Raw genomic sequence first — 16651 nt, 5'->3', positions numbered from 1 at the left:
GAGTTTTCCTGGTATCCCGGTGGGCCAGTCCGACACTGTAATCTTAGCAACAAGTACTGAGCTCTTTGAAGTGTGAGTGACAAGCAGAATAACAAATTGGGAGGTGCAAGAGAGAGCACAGACAGGCAAACGCAGAGGTTTTTACATCTGTTTCCTGAATCCAATGAGTTATCAATTTTAAAGTGAACCAAGTTTGGGGGTACTACATGTACTATATTTTCTGATTGTACGAGAGAATAGAGCACATGCTGGATAATTGAATTGTCACAGAGATTGTGTGTAAGGAGAAAATGACAGTCAACTCCCTCAGCCACCCTTATTGGGCCAAGAGGATGACTGCCTGGAAGGGCAATGGAGTGGTGTTGGCGCCGTACCATATTCATGCATGCGCCCTTGTCGTAAAAGGATGGAGAAGCTCCACCCCAAATATTAAACCTCTTATGATGTGAGATGAAAGTTCACATATCTGGTGCAAAGTCTTCCCCTACCCTGCTGATATCCCATGTGGGTGAATTTCTCTTAATATATGAGCTGAGTTTTGTAACATGACCCACCTAGGTAGATCTTTTCCCATTCTGGAGTTTGGGACTTGATTTAAAATGCACTACAGACAATGTTAATAGGCACCTTGTTTTTTTTGTAATAATTATTTTTCAAGGCGAAGTGTGTACTGGCAATTTTTCTCCTTTTCTGTGTACTAATAATGGCTTTTTATGGCTTTTAGCAGCTGGTCAACTCCAGAGTTTGGGTTAGAATGAGTTCTGGCACAAGGGTGTTTCTAGCAGCTGGTCAATGCCACAGTGTGGGTTAGACTGAGCACTGGCGATTGCTTTCTGTGTTTCATATATAAATTGCAGCCAGTGTTGCTTCTAGCTGCCATTCAGCCTTTAGAATAGGGAACCACTTACTACTTACAAGTGTATGGTAATTGGCTGAGGCTTAAACGCTCCTTACTTGCTCACTGGAGCTCCTGAGACAAGAGTAATTGCAACAGAGCTGGGTCTTACTACTCAGTTACACTGTTTGCTGGGAAACTTGATTTTAAATGCACTAAAGACAAGCGTTTACATTTCTTTTTTATACAGAAAAAAGCCATAAAAAAAAAAAAAATTCTTTGCAAATATTTATTTAATGGTTCTCTGGTGAATATTACATAACTCATTATCATGAAGCAAAAGTTAGTGGTAACACCTGCTCTGGAGTTTCATTAAATATTTTGTTGCAAAAACACTTTATGATTGCGAAATTTTATTACATACACTGCACACGTTCACAAAAGCCATATGTTCGCAAACTTTGCGAGGAATCATTGAGGTCTGAAATCAGTCGAAAAGGATGCAAAAAATGAAAATCTTGGCTGCTAATGTTCGCAAACTTGTTTGTGAATGTTTTTTGTGCTAGCTAAACATGTTACATTCCCGTATTAGAATGTTAATAGGCAGTGTAGGACTCATGTTAAATGAGGGGCCTTGACGTGGCACGTGAGCTTGTTTTGACCAAAGTGTGATGCTAAAACCTCATTTTTTGTGTAATAATTATGTTTAAAGGCAATTTTTCTCCTTCTATATGTAGTCAAAAACTGTATTTGCAATAGACTATACGTTAATGGAAGATCTGGGAAGTTTTGACAGTTTCTCCAAAAGGGCCTCAAAAGTAAAACTGCACAGATATCAGTGATAGAATTTCACATCTCCTGCTCTGAGCACGATGCCAGAAAGGATGCAAAATTAATTCTGGGAGTCGTATTTGCATCAATTTATATGTTTAATAAGGCTAAATGTGCTTTCACTGATACAACTTCTGGAAGAAGTTAACCTAAAGCATTGTGTGTTTACAGCATACTATTAAACATAGTAAATGATCCTTTTTATTTGAATTTCAGCACTGCTTTCAAACTGGCAATGCAGCAAATTATAATATTAAAGCAAAACTATAATTTTGTAGTCAAGTTTAAATCTCCTTTACCCTTTTTTTCCTTCCACTTCGTTTGACTGATGCATCAGAATCCTCTGTAGATGAACTGGTGCTCAAATCTGAACTTGTTCCTGAGTATGAAGGATATCCATCTTTATCCTGCTTGTCTAAACAAAACACAGAGTCTTAAATAGTGTAAAAAAAAAAACAGCTTCGTTTTTTTTTTAATTTAAAGAAAAACGTAATCCCTTTCATTGGTTCTCCTTTTTTTTCCCAAACTGCCTCAATCTTGTTCCCCAAAATGGTCCTGCTCCCTTATACCAGTCTTCATAAGCCAGAGTTTTGCACTAGGGTTGCTGGGGCACAACGACTGCCAACCAGGGTACATAGACAATGGTCTAAGGCACAATCTGGCTTCTAGTGCTCATAGTTACATAGTTAAGTTGGGTTGAAAAAGACCGAAGTCCATCAAGTTCAACCCCTCCAAATGAAACCCAATTCCATACATACACACTGACCCCTCCCTACCTTTACATAAACTATATATAACTATATCTTTACTAACTGTATTTTTTAGTATCACAATAGCCTTTGATATTATGCTTGTCCAGGAAATCATCCAAGCCATTCTTAAAGGCATAAACAAAATCAGCATCACAACATCACCCGGCAGTGCAACCTCACTGTCCTCACTGTGAAGAACCACCTACATTGCTTCAAATGAAAGTTCTTTATCTCTAGTTCGAAGGGGCGGCCTCTGGTACGGTGATCCTCTTTTTTTTTCCCAGGGAAAACAACCCCAACAGCTGCATGTTTATTTCATTACAGAGGAGCAAAGAGAGAAAGTGAAGCAAATGAACATGGCAACTAACACCCCTGCTTCAGAATTCTGCATTTGGAAGACTGGTACAGGGTAGCAGGGATGTTTTGGGGAGCAAGACTTAAGTGGTCCAGGAAGTGGACCACTTATTTTAAAGAGGTAACATAAAAATTCCAGGGAAATACCAGGCATATTGGCTAAGAATTTATAATTTTGTACTCAAAATTGTACTCAAAGTAGAAAGAAAAACTAATTTAACGTCTTAATATTCTTCAGCACAGGCAACAAAACATCCTGTATGCCAGGAGCCCTAAGGGAATACAGGCAAACAAATAAAAGCACTGAAAGAACTGAAATAAAATCCAAATAGCACGAAAAGTTCTAAAAATTGTAGCGGACAATTTGTTGCTCTAACATTTTAATCAAATTACTTACCATTTTTATGGTCTTTACAGTAAATTCTGTAAAACAATATAATAAGAAATAATATAATAAGAAAATAAACATAAATTATCATGTTATACACGTTGCATTTATCTATACAGCCCAAGAACCTTGGTGAAACTTTGCTTTTTGCCAGCTGAAATAAAGACATTAAAATATTGATATGTTTCCTTTATAAAGGATTGGCAAGAGCAGAAGTTTTGGGAAAACCAGAAAAGATAAATGTAATCCATAAAACCATTGACAACACAGAACTTCTCAAAATGATGAAATAAGTGTGAAGGTGGAGCCATAAAAAAAATTCTGTGTAGTTTGCACCCATGCTATTTTGTTACTGCTCCTATTAGGAGGGATTAGGGGAGACTTTCTAAAGCCACAGTTGTCAGACATTTTTATCTATTCAGAAAAATCTCACGGTTTATCACGTGAAAACACCATTGAAGTTTTGGGGGGGAGATGGAAGCGAATTAGGGCAGCAGATTTTTACTAAAAAGTACACCTTTATTAACTCTCAAGATGATCTTTCTCCATTAATCTCACCTAAATGACATCCAGACTGAGCACCTGAAACTGCTCCAGATGTCCCCTGGTGGCCTAGCACCAAAGTTTGGGGACCCCTGGTATAAGGCCTATGAAAAATATGGTATTCTGACTGATGCTGTGCTCTTGGGGAGAAATTTGGTTTGCTACACTGCCTGGCTTAAAAACTGAGATACAAAACTGTATGCTTTATCCAAAGCAATTCAACTTTGGATCAACCTTTTTATTTTTTAGTTTCTGCTTCTTTTTCTCTCTGTTTGTGACTCCTTGGGAGTTGAAGGTTCATTGGGGCCATAACCATTTGACTCAGCTGACCCAATTACAGTAAATACAATGTGTCCTGACATAGTTATATTTTACATTTTACAGTGGAACTTCAGCACCCACAGAAATCAATGTATTCCTTCAAAAAATAGTGATATAAAACTAACTTTTTACAAAACACAATTAAGGCGGGTATTTACTAAAACTCAACTTTTTCTCAATATAATTTAAAAAAACAAACAAAAAAAAAACGACCTTACTTCCAAACCCGAATGCTCTTAATTTACCATTAAAACTGCAAGAAAAAGTAGCAGAAAAATCATGCATCAATTCGAATCGTGCAACGCTTTCAAATTGACGCCCCTGAAAACTCGACTTTATTGAATTGTCGCCACGACAACTCAAATTTATCGGATTATCGAATGAAATCCAGCGCAAACTATCTAGAAAATTGAAGGTAAAAAAACATGTTCCAACAGTGACTTCTACATGATTTTGACAGATTATATCTGGAGTGTTTTCGGATTTTAATTTTTAGCAGCTTTAGAGCATAATAAATCTGGAAAAATAGTTTTTTCTTCTAAAAATCTTTAGATTTTCCCTTTTAAAAACTCAAACAGAAAAATTGGTGGTTTAAGAAATAGGCCCCTAGGAAATCACTTGTAAATGTGTATGTGATCATCAAGGGCTTGTATAAGTGACACTGTTTTACCATTGTGCAGCATAGTTCAAAAATGTACTCACAAATATTTTTCTTCGTCTTCATTATCAATAATTTCAGCACCGTCACGTTTCGCACACATATAGTGATACGTTTTCCTGCACCGTTTTAGCTCGCAGCCAATAGTTGCTCCAATTTTTCCACACACTTTGCATTTCTGAAAAACAAAACATAAGTACATGTTTTTATTTTGAGAAACAAGACAGCAGTATGGTTACTTTCGGGGGATGTGGTTGTATATTATCAAATCTAAGGATCTTCATTCCCCCCCCCCCCGCATTTCACGAGGCCCTTCAACGACCTTTCCTTATCTGTCCAACTACAGAGCATTAGCCCCACCCACCAATGAAGTAATTGTGCAGTCTCATCAAAGGGGAGCCATTTGATTGGCAAGGAGGAAGGGCAATTACCTGGAAAATGGTGGGAGACAAAAGAGCAGCTAGTAATAAAGTTCTTTAAGTTTACTTGATGCACCAGTTCCCATGGGCACGATTGAGAGTATATTTATAACTACTCCCCCATGGGGCAGATTGTAAGCTCTTTTGGGTGCTGGACACTTGAGTGACTTTCATTACATTTGTGGCATGGTATATTTTAATGATGTGTGCAGGACCGTATTTATATATAGGCCCCCGAGGGCCTGTGCCTACGGCATCTTGTTTTTGGGGCAGTCCTCGAGGTGCCTATTTTTTCATTTTTTTAAATAAAAAAAATCCTCCGCCACAGATTTCCATAGGATATCTGTTGACGGAGCTAAGGGGATGAGGGGTAGGGGGTCCGAAGAACCCTGCCGAAGTGATGTCAGCGCGAATGGCATGTGACATCAGCACGCATGACGTATGGGTGGCATCGGACCTAAATACAGCCCTGAATGTGGGGGTTGTAAAAATTCATCCGGTGCCCTCATCCAATCTGAACCTAGCCTGCCCAACCTGCTCATCGCTGATGTCATGGTAGGGGATGGGATGGGGTAGGTGTGAGAGGGTATAATTAACAGCAGGCGGTTTTCTGTAACTAAGCCCACACTGAATGAACTTACAAACATTACAGGAGCATCTGCAGTCCAGTAGGTGGAAAGCATATAAACATTTAAAAGGGAAAAAATGTAGAGATATTGGGGCAAAGGGTGAACTCTCTATTTTCATAAATATATCTCTCAAGATGGGGGAAATATAACAGGGACATCCAAATAGTGATCACAAAGTAATCAATAAATTTGTGGCTTAGGCATGCTAACGTTTGTAAAAATGATCTCTAAACCATCACCCTTTATCTCGTGCAACAAAATGAATGCTGCTCCCATGTTTACTAAAGTGCAATGAGACAAATTTGTCTTACGACTAGTGGCGCTGGTTGCTAAGGTCCAAATTCCCCTAGTAACCATGCATTGTTTTTAATAAGAGAGTGATATATTAATAGGCGAGGCCTGAATAGAAAAATGAGTAATAACAAGTAGCAATAACAGTAAATTTGTAGCCTTATAGAGCATTTGTTTTTTTAGATGGGGTCAGTGACCCCCATTCGAAAGGTGGAAGAAGTCAGAAGAAGGCAAATAATTCAAAAATTATAAAAAAGAAAAATGAGGACCAATTGAAAAGTTGCTTAGAATAAGCCATTCTATGAAATACTAAAGGTTGGTATTTTGTAGAAGTGAACCATACATTATGCCAATAGCCACAGTAATGAATAGTTTATATAAAATAGTAGTTATAAGCAATTTATGAATGTATTAATAAATATACTTATAGGCAAAGAAGTAATATCAAGAATCAATTATTTTCACATTATATAGATTACTCTTAATTAATTCACTAATAATACATTTTTAATACATAATTAACAAAAAATGTACCTTACATCTCTCCCATTATACAATTTCTGGCTTTGTTTCACATAATACCACTCTTCAGGTGCCAATAAAACTTGGCGACAGTTTTGTCTATCATGAATGCAATAATAGGCAATTAATATATATGTGTGCCAGAAAATCCGCAATGACAAAGGCGCTCGTACTTCAGTAAACCTGCTCTTGCGTTTTATTTCTATTTTCCTTATTCATTGTAAATTATACATTCTGTATAATATGTCATTGTATTAATCTTCTTATTCTGCATACTATTTGTTATCATATTGATTTTTATGGTTTATTGTGAAAACCAAATAAAATATTTCAAACCTATTTTCCTTAAAGGGGAACTTAAAGGGGAACTCCGGCTTCCAAACCAAAATTTGATTAAGAGGCCCACATAACACAGAAACCCTAATATACCCATCACAGTTACCTTCAAAATGTATGAATAAATGCCATTTTCTATGATGCAATCCAGCTGTTTTTTTTTTAATTTCTTTTTTTTATTGCTTTTTCTTTCTTTCTTTTTTTTTTTTATAAACATACATCCACATCTTGAGTACATCAGTTTTAACATCATCCATTCAGTTATCTGAGCAAAATTGACATAGAATATCAAGTTCAAATCACATGTCAGAAGTTCTCCTTAGATTCAGTTTGAATTGTAAGCCTTTACATGGAATTTAAGTTTTCAGAATATCAGGATGTTAACTATCATACAAATAAACAAACATAATACCCATCAGTGTTGTATGAGTCATTATTCCTCTATCTTTTCCCTGGCTAACTTGGGGTGGGGGGGAGGGGGGGGAAAGGGGGGTTATTTAGGGAGGAAGGGGATTTTGGGTTCCTTGAGAATCTGTTAAATGAAAGTCTAGGGCAGGGAGGTGCTCTGTAATCCAGGGTGACCATATTTTTTTGAATTTGTTTGGGCAACCTCTGTAAATATAATAGCTGGTATGGAGGGACAGCATCATTGACCATTTGTATCCATTGGCTTTTTTGTGGGGGGTGAGCTGGTTTCCACCTCATAGCAATGAGTCTTTTTGCTTAAATAAACAGGAAATTAAGGAGAGTCTGCTCGGCTATTGTAGGGGCAGTTTCTTTGACTTGTTTAATAGTACAGTTTCAGGGTTTAGAGGGATAATAAGTGCTAGGATGAGACCAATTTCTTCTATCACTTTTTTCCAAAATTTCATTATTTTTGGGAAGAGCCACACCATATGCATGAAATTTGCTGGGGATTGAGAGCATTTAGGACAAATATCTGGTACGTTAGGATTTATTAAATGGGGTCTATGGGGTGTCAAATAGGTCCTATGAAGGTATCGGAACTGAATCATTTTATCTTTTGAGCTAACAAGTTTTGAACTGTGTGTTTCTAGAATATCTTCCCACATTTCTGTGGTAAATTGCGGGACGTCCTGTAGCCATTTGTCATACAGTTTTTTAAGTATAGGGTTTTTTGGGGTACTTAGAAGAGCATAAAATTGTGAAACTGGTTTGTTAAGGTCCGGGTTAAAGGCCAGCACCTCTATTTTTTGGGGTGAAGTGTCTGGTTGTACTAGTCCTAATTGTGTTTTTATGGTCTGGCGCCATTGCTAAAACCTAGGCATATATGTATTAGGCATATTAAAGGTAATTTTTAGCTCATCAAAAGTTAACAATTCACCCTGTGCCATAACTTGCCCTAGGTATTTAATGTTGTACTGGGCCCAGATTGTAGGGTCTGGTATAGTTCGTAATTGTGGGAGTTGTGGGTTGTACCAAAGAGGCTGGTTGGGCGAGTATTGATTTTCGTGTTTTGGAAAGAGTTGTAAGGCAATTTTCCAAGTTTGGACTGTGGCTGTCATTAGTTGTGTGGAGGACTTGTAGTCTTTGGTGCCCCGGTACAACATATTTTTAAGAGCTTCATATGAGCCAGCTATTTGGGCCTCTAAATTTGTAGTGGCATTTTGAGTGGAGGGGACTATCCACCACCAGGCATTAACCAGTTTAGTGGCAAGGTAGTAGAAATATAAGTTGGGTGCTGCTAGACCTCCTGAATCCACTGGGAGTTGCAGTGAGTGCATTGCGATTCAGGGAGCTGCTGCTGCCCAGTATAAGGTAGTAGCTAGGGAATTCAATTTACGAAAGAAGCTTTTTGGTATCATAATTGGCGCTTGCCTAAAAAGGTATGTGAATTTTGGGAGCATGATCATTTTAAATAGATTCACTCTACCTAGTAGAGTTAAAGGGAGAGTATTCCAAATTTTAGATTTATTTTCTAGTTTTAATGTTAGGGGGGTTAAAATTAACTCAATATATTTGTCTAGTTGGCAGTGTATGTACACCTCCAAATATTTAAATGTGTTGACCCATTGCAATTTTACTTGTACTCTCTGGCTGTCGATGTGGAAGGAGTCTATAGGAAAGAGAACTGATTTTGCCCGAATTACTTTCAGTCCTGAGTATTCAGTGTGGTGGTTTATTACCATTAGAGCAGATGTGAGGGCTTCATAGGGGTTTTCTAGAAATAGGATTGTGTCATCCGCATACATCACTACTGTTTCTGTTATAGGGCCTAGTTTCAGTCCTTTGACTCCCACATTTGTTTTTAGTAACCAAGCTAGTGGCTCCATTGCCAATGCAAAGAGCAATGGGGAGAGGGGGCATCCCTGCCTTATGCCCCTGCTGAGCAAAACCGGTTTGTATATGTTTTGATTGGTTTTAATACAGGCTTTAGGATCATGATATAAGACCTCAACCCACTTTCTGAAATTGGGTCCTTTACCCATTTTTGTCATGGTGACCTTGAGAAAGCTCCACTTGATGGAGTCGAAAGCCTTCTCGTTGTCAAGAGCGGCTAACACTCTATGACCCGAGTTGTCATGTTGGGCTGCTATATTTGTGAAAACTCATCTGACATTAATGTCTGTGGTTCGGCCCGGTATAAATCCTGTTTGATCAGGGGATATCAATTTTGTAATATATTGGTTGAGCCTACGGGCCAATATTTTTGCTAGAATCTTGGCATCAACATTGATTAGCGATATCGGCCTATAAGAGGCACAATTTAGTGGGTCTTTGTCTGGTTTTAGAATTAAGGTTATCAATGTTTCACTCATGGATACTGGCAGGTCCGCCCCCTCTAGTACATTGTTAAATAAAGAGGTTAACAGAGGAGTTAAATGCTTAATATGCTTAGTATAAAAGTCTGTTGGGAGACTATCCAGGCCAGGTGTTTTTCCGGGAGTGAGTGAAGAGAGAGCTTCCACCAGAGAGTCTCTGTCTATAGGATCTAAGTGAGGGATTGGAATCTCTTCCAAGTAGTCCTCTAGTTGTTCTTGTGTAAGGGTCATCCTGGAAGCATATAGGGAGGAATAGCATTGCATCAACACATGGTTAATTCCTATGGGATCTGTTATTATAGTGTCCATATTGTCTTGAATCACTGGTATGGATGTTTGAGGAGATAATTCTCGGGAGAGCAGTGCCAGGAGTTTGCCATTTTCATCTCCTCTGGCCAGGATATTGGCTATTTGGCGTAGCTGTGTTTTTTTACCTGTTTGACTCGAACTGTCTGTAAAGCAGTCTGGCCCGAGAGCCAAGTTTGTCTTGTTTGTGGGGATGGGTGTAGAGTAAATTGCTGTTAGGATGACTTCTTTCTCCAGATCAGTGATTTCTTCTTGGGTTTGTTTGTTGAATGTTTTAATTTGGTTTATGTATTGCCCTCTGGCAAAGGCCTTCAGGGAGTCCCAGACTATTTGGGGTGAAGCCGTGTTGTTGTTTGTCTCAATGAAACTATTGAGCTCTTTGTCAATCGGTTCTGTGATCTTGTCCTGATGTAACCAAAAGCTGTTCAGTCTCCAGATTTTATCCAGTGGGGGTAAACCAATTGTCAAGGTTATGGAGAGTGGGGAATGGTCCAATATCCCGCCTGGCAAGATATCTGCTGTTGTTGTTTGAGACAGTATTGCCGGGGGGGCCTAAGGCGAGGTCTATCCTGGACATAGTGTTATGAGTTGCTGAGAAGCAGGTAAATTTCTTGTCCATGGGATGTTTTTCTCTCCATAAATCCGCAAAGTTAAAGGCAGAGATCCAAGTTTGTAAGCTATTGGAGGGTCTGGACGATGGATAGAGCCTGTCCATTGAGTTCATTACTACTGCGTTAAAGTCTCCCATTATAATAGTGGGGGCCAAGGGGAGGGTAGCAATTTTGCTCATTATTGTGGACAACAGTCTCACCTCAAAGGGGGGTGGGAGATAGACATTGACCAAGATGTAAGTTTCTCCGTTTGCTGAGCAATGTACAATAATGAAGCGGCCCTCTGAGTCCGTAATGAGTGCTTTAAGAGTAAAAGAGCAGATTTTTGACACCAGTATTGACACTCCTCTAGAGTAGGTCGAGTACGTGGAATGATAAGAAGCTGCTATCCATGGTCTTCTGAGAGCAAGCAATTTGTTCCCATCTAAGTGGGTTTCTTGAAGCATGGTGATGTGAGGTTTTAATCTTTGAAGTGTTTTGAATAACAAACCCCGTTTTATTGGGGTGCCCAGGCCCTGGACGTTCCATGGCAGCAATCGCATTTCAGCCATAATCGGTGGGGGGTGGTATTGGTGAAGGGGGAGAAATAGGGGAAAAAGCAGCCAGGAAAGAAGTAGAATATCCAAAGGTTTTATGATCCCTGTCCCTCCCTACCTGCTGCGCCCCAACCTGAGCAGGTCTTAGTCCCAAAACATAAAACATTTGTGAGAGGGGGTAGAACTAGAACGGCTGGCGCGTTGAAAAAATATGCTCTGTTGTCTTTTATTACCCACAGGCGGGCAGGGAATATCATAGAGTATTTAAGCTGTAATTTACTAAGCTTTACCTTGACAGTGTTGAATTTGATCCTCTGGTTGCGTACTGCCATAGAGAAATCGGGGAATATAGAGACTTTATGGTTTTCATATTGTAAAGGACCTTTCAACCTTGCCTCTTGGAGGACTGCGTCGTGGTGTGGTCTCGGGGGTGTCCCTGGTGGTGGGTGCTTGCTAGGGCCCGTTCAATAATGAAGCACATAGAGAATGTGTCCTTTCCAAATGTGTGCAAAAGCCAGTGTTCCAGAAAGCCCTCCACATGTTTGCCTTCAGCTCTTTCTGGGATGCCAACAATGCGAATGTTATTTCGCCTTAGTCGGTTTTTCAGACTTGGATTGTAATTCAGAGATTTTATGGGCATGGTCCTCCATAGCATTGTGCAGAGGCTGTGTACTATCTTCTAGATCTGAGATACGTCTCTCAGTTTCTGTAGTACGTTCTCTCAGTTTCTGCTTGATTATGTTAAAATCAGTTTTAAGCTCGTCTAGTTTGTTCAAAACTGAGGCATGATTGTATCCTATCAGGGTCGCATTTTCCCCTAATGTGCGTTCTGCAGGCGGCAGCTCAGGGGAGGGAGGGGAGACATTTTGTTCCCTGCCAGCCATGGTGTCCATAGAAGTATTATGTATGGAGTCGGCTGGGACAGTTCTGGCATACTTGCTTAAAGTTAGTGGAAGCGCTCACTATGGGGCTTACCAATTGACGCTGTGCTCCTCAATGCCGCCTTTACTTAAGGAGCGCGCTGCTCCGCCATCTTGTGAAGCCACATGGTGATGTTCGGCTGGACGGGTTTTGGGCAGTGCGCCTTTGTTCTTCCCCATTGCATCGGGTTGTTGGTACCGGAGTGATCCACGGGAGGTACGGTGCCTGGTAGAAGCTAGTTTCAGCCCGTAGCAGGTTAATTGCAGGGTTATATGTCCCGGAGCTTCCGGAGTTGCGTCCTACATCTAGCAGTTCCGGTCACGCCCCCGCAATCCAGCAGTTTAACAGTTCTTCTCTTTCTGCATCATTTGAAATCCTGGCAGGGAAGGAGGGACTAAACAATGATGTTACAAATTGTAACAACTTCTCCACAGCTTACAGACAGCATGCAGGAACTACATAACCCACAATGCATTGCACTGTGCTGTTCCTTTCCTTATTGAAATCACGTGTGCAGGGAATTGTGGGGTTTGGAGGAGGCAGGCTAAGGACAGATGGCTGTTGATACAAAGTAACAGTAGTCAGCCAGCTCAGCAAAGTAGTCAGAGAGATCAGCAGGAGAGCAGGGGGCTAGGCTTACGGAACTGTCAGAAACCATTAAAAATCATGACATGCATATTATTTAAAAGATATATATTGCAAAGTTGCTTCAAATTATGTTTACTTTTCAAAAAGCTTAAGTTATTTTTTTGTGCAGTTACACTTTAACGAGGGTTCTGTTTATAACCACAATAGCATTTCACTCGCATGTTGCTGTAATCTTACCATATTTTTTCCACGTTTGATTTCTTTTTTCACAGAATGGATATTAAATCCACCGAACTCCTCACTGGGTGATTTTACTGTTATCACTTTAGGTGAAAAGATCTAGGGGAAAACACAAGATTCTGTTATACATGTCATCGTTTTTTAATCCAGTCATGGCAACTGTGATCCACTTTGCCCCTGTATCAGTTAGCATTTCAGATTATCATGCCGCCCAGCCACCTCCCTGGGGAGCACAGAAGAGAAGGAGAAAGGGTTAACAAGCTTTTGTAAAGGGATGCCTGGTGGATACATAAATTCGATGATTTAACTTCAAATGGTTTAAATTGTGATTATGCTTTAAGCACAGTTTTTAGGTAAATGAAAGGTTTTTAATTTTCCAGTTTATGGGTGTACAAACTGTACTTTAAACAAAATGGAATACTTAATATAATAACAACAGATCAGTGACATATACAGTACATTGCATCAAATATCAACTTTGTAATTTCAATTATATACTGTACACATGGTGGTGCTATAACTGTGGGGATAAAAGGATGTGTTTATTGCTTAATATAACCCTATTTTGACACCACATGTATTATAGGATGTATATCATTAATATCTTATCATACTCAGGTCCTGAATCCTCTTTGCTAAAAGGAAGGGTACTGGGAATTTCTCTCATGGCAGTGCCTCCACCTACTGGGATCCGGGTATACACCAACAGGTGGCCCCACTAGGAACAATGAACACACAGTTGCAGTAATTCTCGACCCGCACATCACTAAAGCTTAGGGATCATCATAAATGATCAAAACAGCACAAGTCAAATAATATCTACCATAGAAGCCGATACAGCAAGACTGATTAATAATCAAAATATACAGACTGCACTGGGCCTGCGGATACGAAGCTCTACACGGTCGCTGGCTGCTTTACAGGGAAACAAACGAAGCTGCTCGAATTCTGGGAAGTAAGGTGAAAGGGAAGAAAGTATGACTGTTTCCCTGCAGAACAGTTAGGGGCCGTCTGAAGTTTCCTCAACAGTTTTAATTACAGTATATTGGAGATAGATTTCTTTTTCATTAAAGAAAGTAAAAATTAAGGATTTTATTTTTTTGCCTTTACATTCCCTTTAATATATTAGATATTAAGCTCAGTAGATCTATCATCCCAATGTCTATCAGTAAGGAACCACTGCCTCACATTCTGCCAGATCCAATAACTCACCATGCAGTTAAAGTGGGCTGTTACACCATCATCACTGGTCTTTAGCAAAGCACCGGTCTCCTTATTCTGTTCCCGCTGGTGACAGAAGCGACACACTCCCAGAACTGGTGTAGAGTGCGACATGATGGCACAAAGACGGCAGTGAGACACAGAATCAGTTTGTATCCTTAAACGTAACATGGAAAGCACTAACAAGTTTCACTTTCATTTCTTGAGTACAACAGGCGGTTCATTTCCCTTTTCTGATTTGCATCCAAGCCCGGAGGGTAAAAGGGGAGGGAGGAATGGATGAGACATTCTGGCTATACCACAGCTGCAATCAGAAAAACACATATTTCAACCTTCTCAAAAATCTGGAGGAAATGTTCTTTTTTTCTGAACTGTAAAACATAAAATACATATTATACTGTATGTATAAAGAATTAGGAGCCAGTGATTCCTAATCAAACTCATTATTAAAGGAACAGTAACGTCAAAAAATAAAAGTCTTTAAAAGTAATAAAAATATAATGCAGTGTTGCCCTGCACTGGTAAAACTGATGTGTTTGCTTCAGAAACATTACTATTGTTTATATAAATAAGCTGCTGTGTAGCCATGGGGGCAGTCATTAAAAGGAGAAAAGGCTCAGGTTAAACAGCAGATAGCAGATAAGCTCTGTCTGTCTAATGGTTATCCATTAGTTAACCTGTGCCATATAGTCGTTTTTCAATTTCCACCATTGCTCCACAGCAGTTTGTTTATATGAACTATAGTAGTGTTTCTAAAGCAAACAGATCAGATTTACCAGTGCAGGGCAACACTACATGATATTTTCATTACTTTTGAAACACTTAAATTTTTTGGTGTTACTGTTCCTTTAATCCAATATAGTTACTGGTGGTCAAAGGGTAAATAAACCCCTCTAGAAAGTTCTGGAGAAAGTGGATTGTCCAAGAAGAGTATTAAAGTTGGGACAGACCAAGTAGATACTTTTATAGTTGGATCAAGGACAGACTGAAGCAGGAAGCCAGAAACCTAATGCATAAACCTGTGGCTGCATACCACAAAAAACCCCACACTCATTTGTATAAACATTCCTACTGAATTGGGGTGGAGCATGCCTTAGTGGACTTCCACTTACCCCAGTTCAGGGCTTGGCTGTGTAGCCCATACCTCCCAGCTGTCCTACTTTCTGTGGGACAGTTCCAATTTTGACAGCCAGGACTGGATTTACATAGTGGGCACCCCTAGGCCCGCTTACATTCGCCGCCCCCGTTCCCTCCATTTAATTCGTGCAAGTTTTCATCGGGACCAGAGAAATGGGGACGGGTGCATGGGAAATTATAAAAACTATGTTATCCTCCCAGTGTTTCTGAACCAATGTGGGTATGGTTGGGCAGCATGCCGCCCCCTTGGCCCGGGCCTTGGTGGCCTTTCCACAAATCCGGGCCTGTTGACAGCTCAGTCTGCAGTCCTGGGTTTCTTACTGAAATATCCTGAGTTCTCTTTGTTCTCCTGCAGTGATGCGAAAAAAAGATACAAAGTTTATGAAACAATTAAAATTAGAGGCTTTTTGGCAGAGAGACAGAACACTCAGCGCCCGCACTTAGATACATTTGTAACAATTTAAAATAAGCAAAGATACAATTGTAACTAATAAGTTAAGCAGGTCTCTTGGGAGAACTACCAGCTTAAAGGACAATTTCAACCCTAAAATTCCCAGAAATGTGCTCAAACTTTCATAACCAAATTTTATAAAATGTACATGGTAATTAGGGGGTGCAGAAATTAGGCATGGGCAAAAATGTTGTTTTTGTCCCTCTTTACATTTTTCAAATGTTTGGAGGTATGGTAACCCTTGAGCCTATGGGAGACAATTAAATCTCTCAGAACAGAACATCATTTTATAGTACATTTTTAGTTGTTAAATTCAATATTTTTCCCACATTTGGATGTCCCTAGGTAATTCAAACATAATTGCCTTTGATGTTATTGCCGAGTCTCACCAGATTGAGAGGTGCTAGGCCCTGAATTCCCATACCCATAAATAGTTAAATGTTGTGATCTCCCCACAGGCTCAGTGACTGTATCCCCAGTGGCAGATTAATGAATAGGCTATCTTAGGCTATAGCCTAGGGGCCCATCTAGCTTTTTCAATTATTATTTTATTTTCTTTAAAAATGTATTTTTATTTGGGCTGCAGGGCCTTGGTCCAGTTGGGACAAGTGCACAGTCTGTACCTGCTGGGAGAAGATTGGGTAAAGCAAGGCACGTGCATGCTCTAAGATACATCGGGTTTGGCACGAGCCTGTGATGTCACTGGCTCATAATTTAGCTGCCTAATCCTCTCCCAGCAGGTACTGACCATGCACTGTCCCAACTGGAACCAAGCCCAGCAGTGCAGATAAAAATATAAAAGAAAATACAAATAATAATTGAAAAAAAGCTAGATAATGGGCCCCTCGGGTCTCCAGCTGCACCGTGACCCTGATTCATTGTTGAGTGGGAGTAGCCTAGAAGGGGACCCTGTGGAAAGTATAGCCTAGGGGCCTCATCTCATTTATCTGCCAATGTACATCCCTTTGAGACACATCA

At 39.8% G+C, this 16651-nt stretch overlaps 1 protein-coding gene across 2 annotated transcripts in view; it reads right to left on the bottom strand.

The window, feature by feature from the left end:
- The window catches only part of LOC108709920 (PHD finger protein 11), a 38151-nt gene extending 23863 nt beyond the window's left edge, over window positions 1-14288 (bottom strand). Inside the window, exons 1-5 of one of the 2 annotated variants that reach the window (XM_041584481.1) lie at window positions 14077-14288; window positions 12862-12963; window positions 4727-4860; window positions 3170-3195; window positions 1966-2081 (exon numbers count right to left, since the gene is read on the bottom strand). In XM_041584481.1, the coding sequence (XP_041440415.1) occupies window positions 1966-2081; window positions 3170-3195; window positions 4727-4860; window positions 12862-12963; window positions 14077-14256 (558 nt within the window). In that variant the 5' untranslated portion in view covers window positions 14257-14288. The remainder of the gene's footprint in view (window positions 1-1965; window positions 2082-3169; window positions 3196-4726; window positions 4861-12861; window positions 12964-14076) is intronic. The other variant, XM_018250190.2, reaches the window with a different exon arrangement.
- Between the last annotated feature and the right edge of the window lie 2363 nt (window positions 14289-16651).

The sequence above is a fragment of the Xenopus laevis genome, chromosome 2S (genome assembly GCF_017654675.1).
Source record: "Xenopus laevis strain J_2021 chromosome 2S, Xenopus_laevis_v10.1, whole genome shotgun sequence".
NCBI lineage: Eukaryota > Metazoa > Chordata > Amphibia > Anura > Pipidae > Xenopus > Xenopus laevis.
Note: the sequence above shows the minus strand (reverse complement) of the source record. Positions and strands in the feature narration are given on the sequence as shown.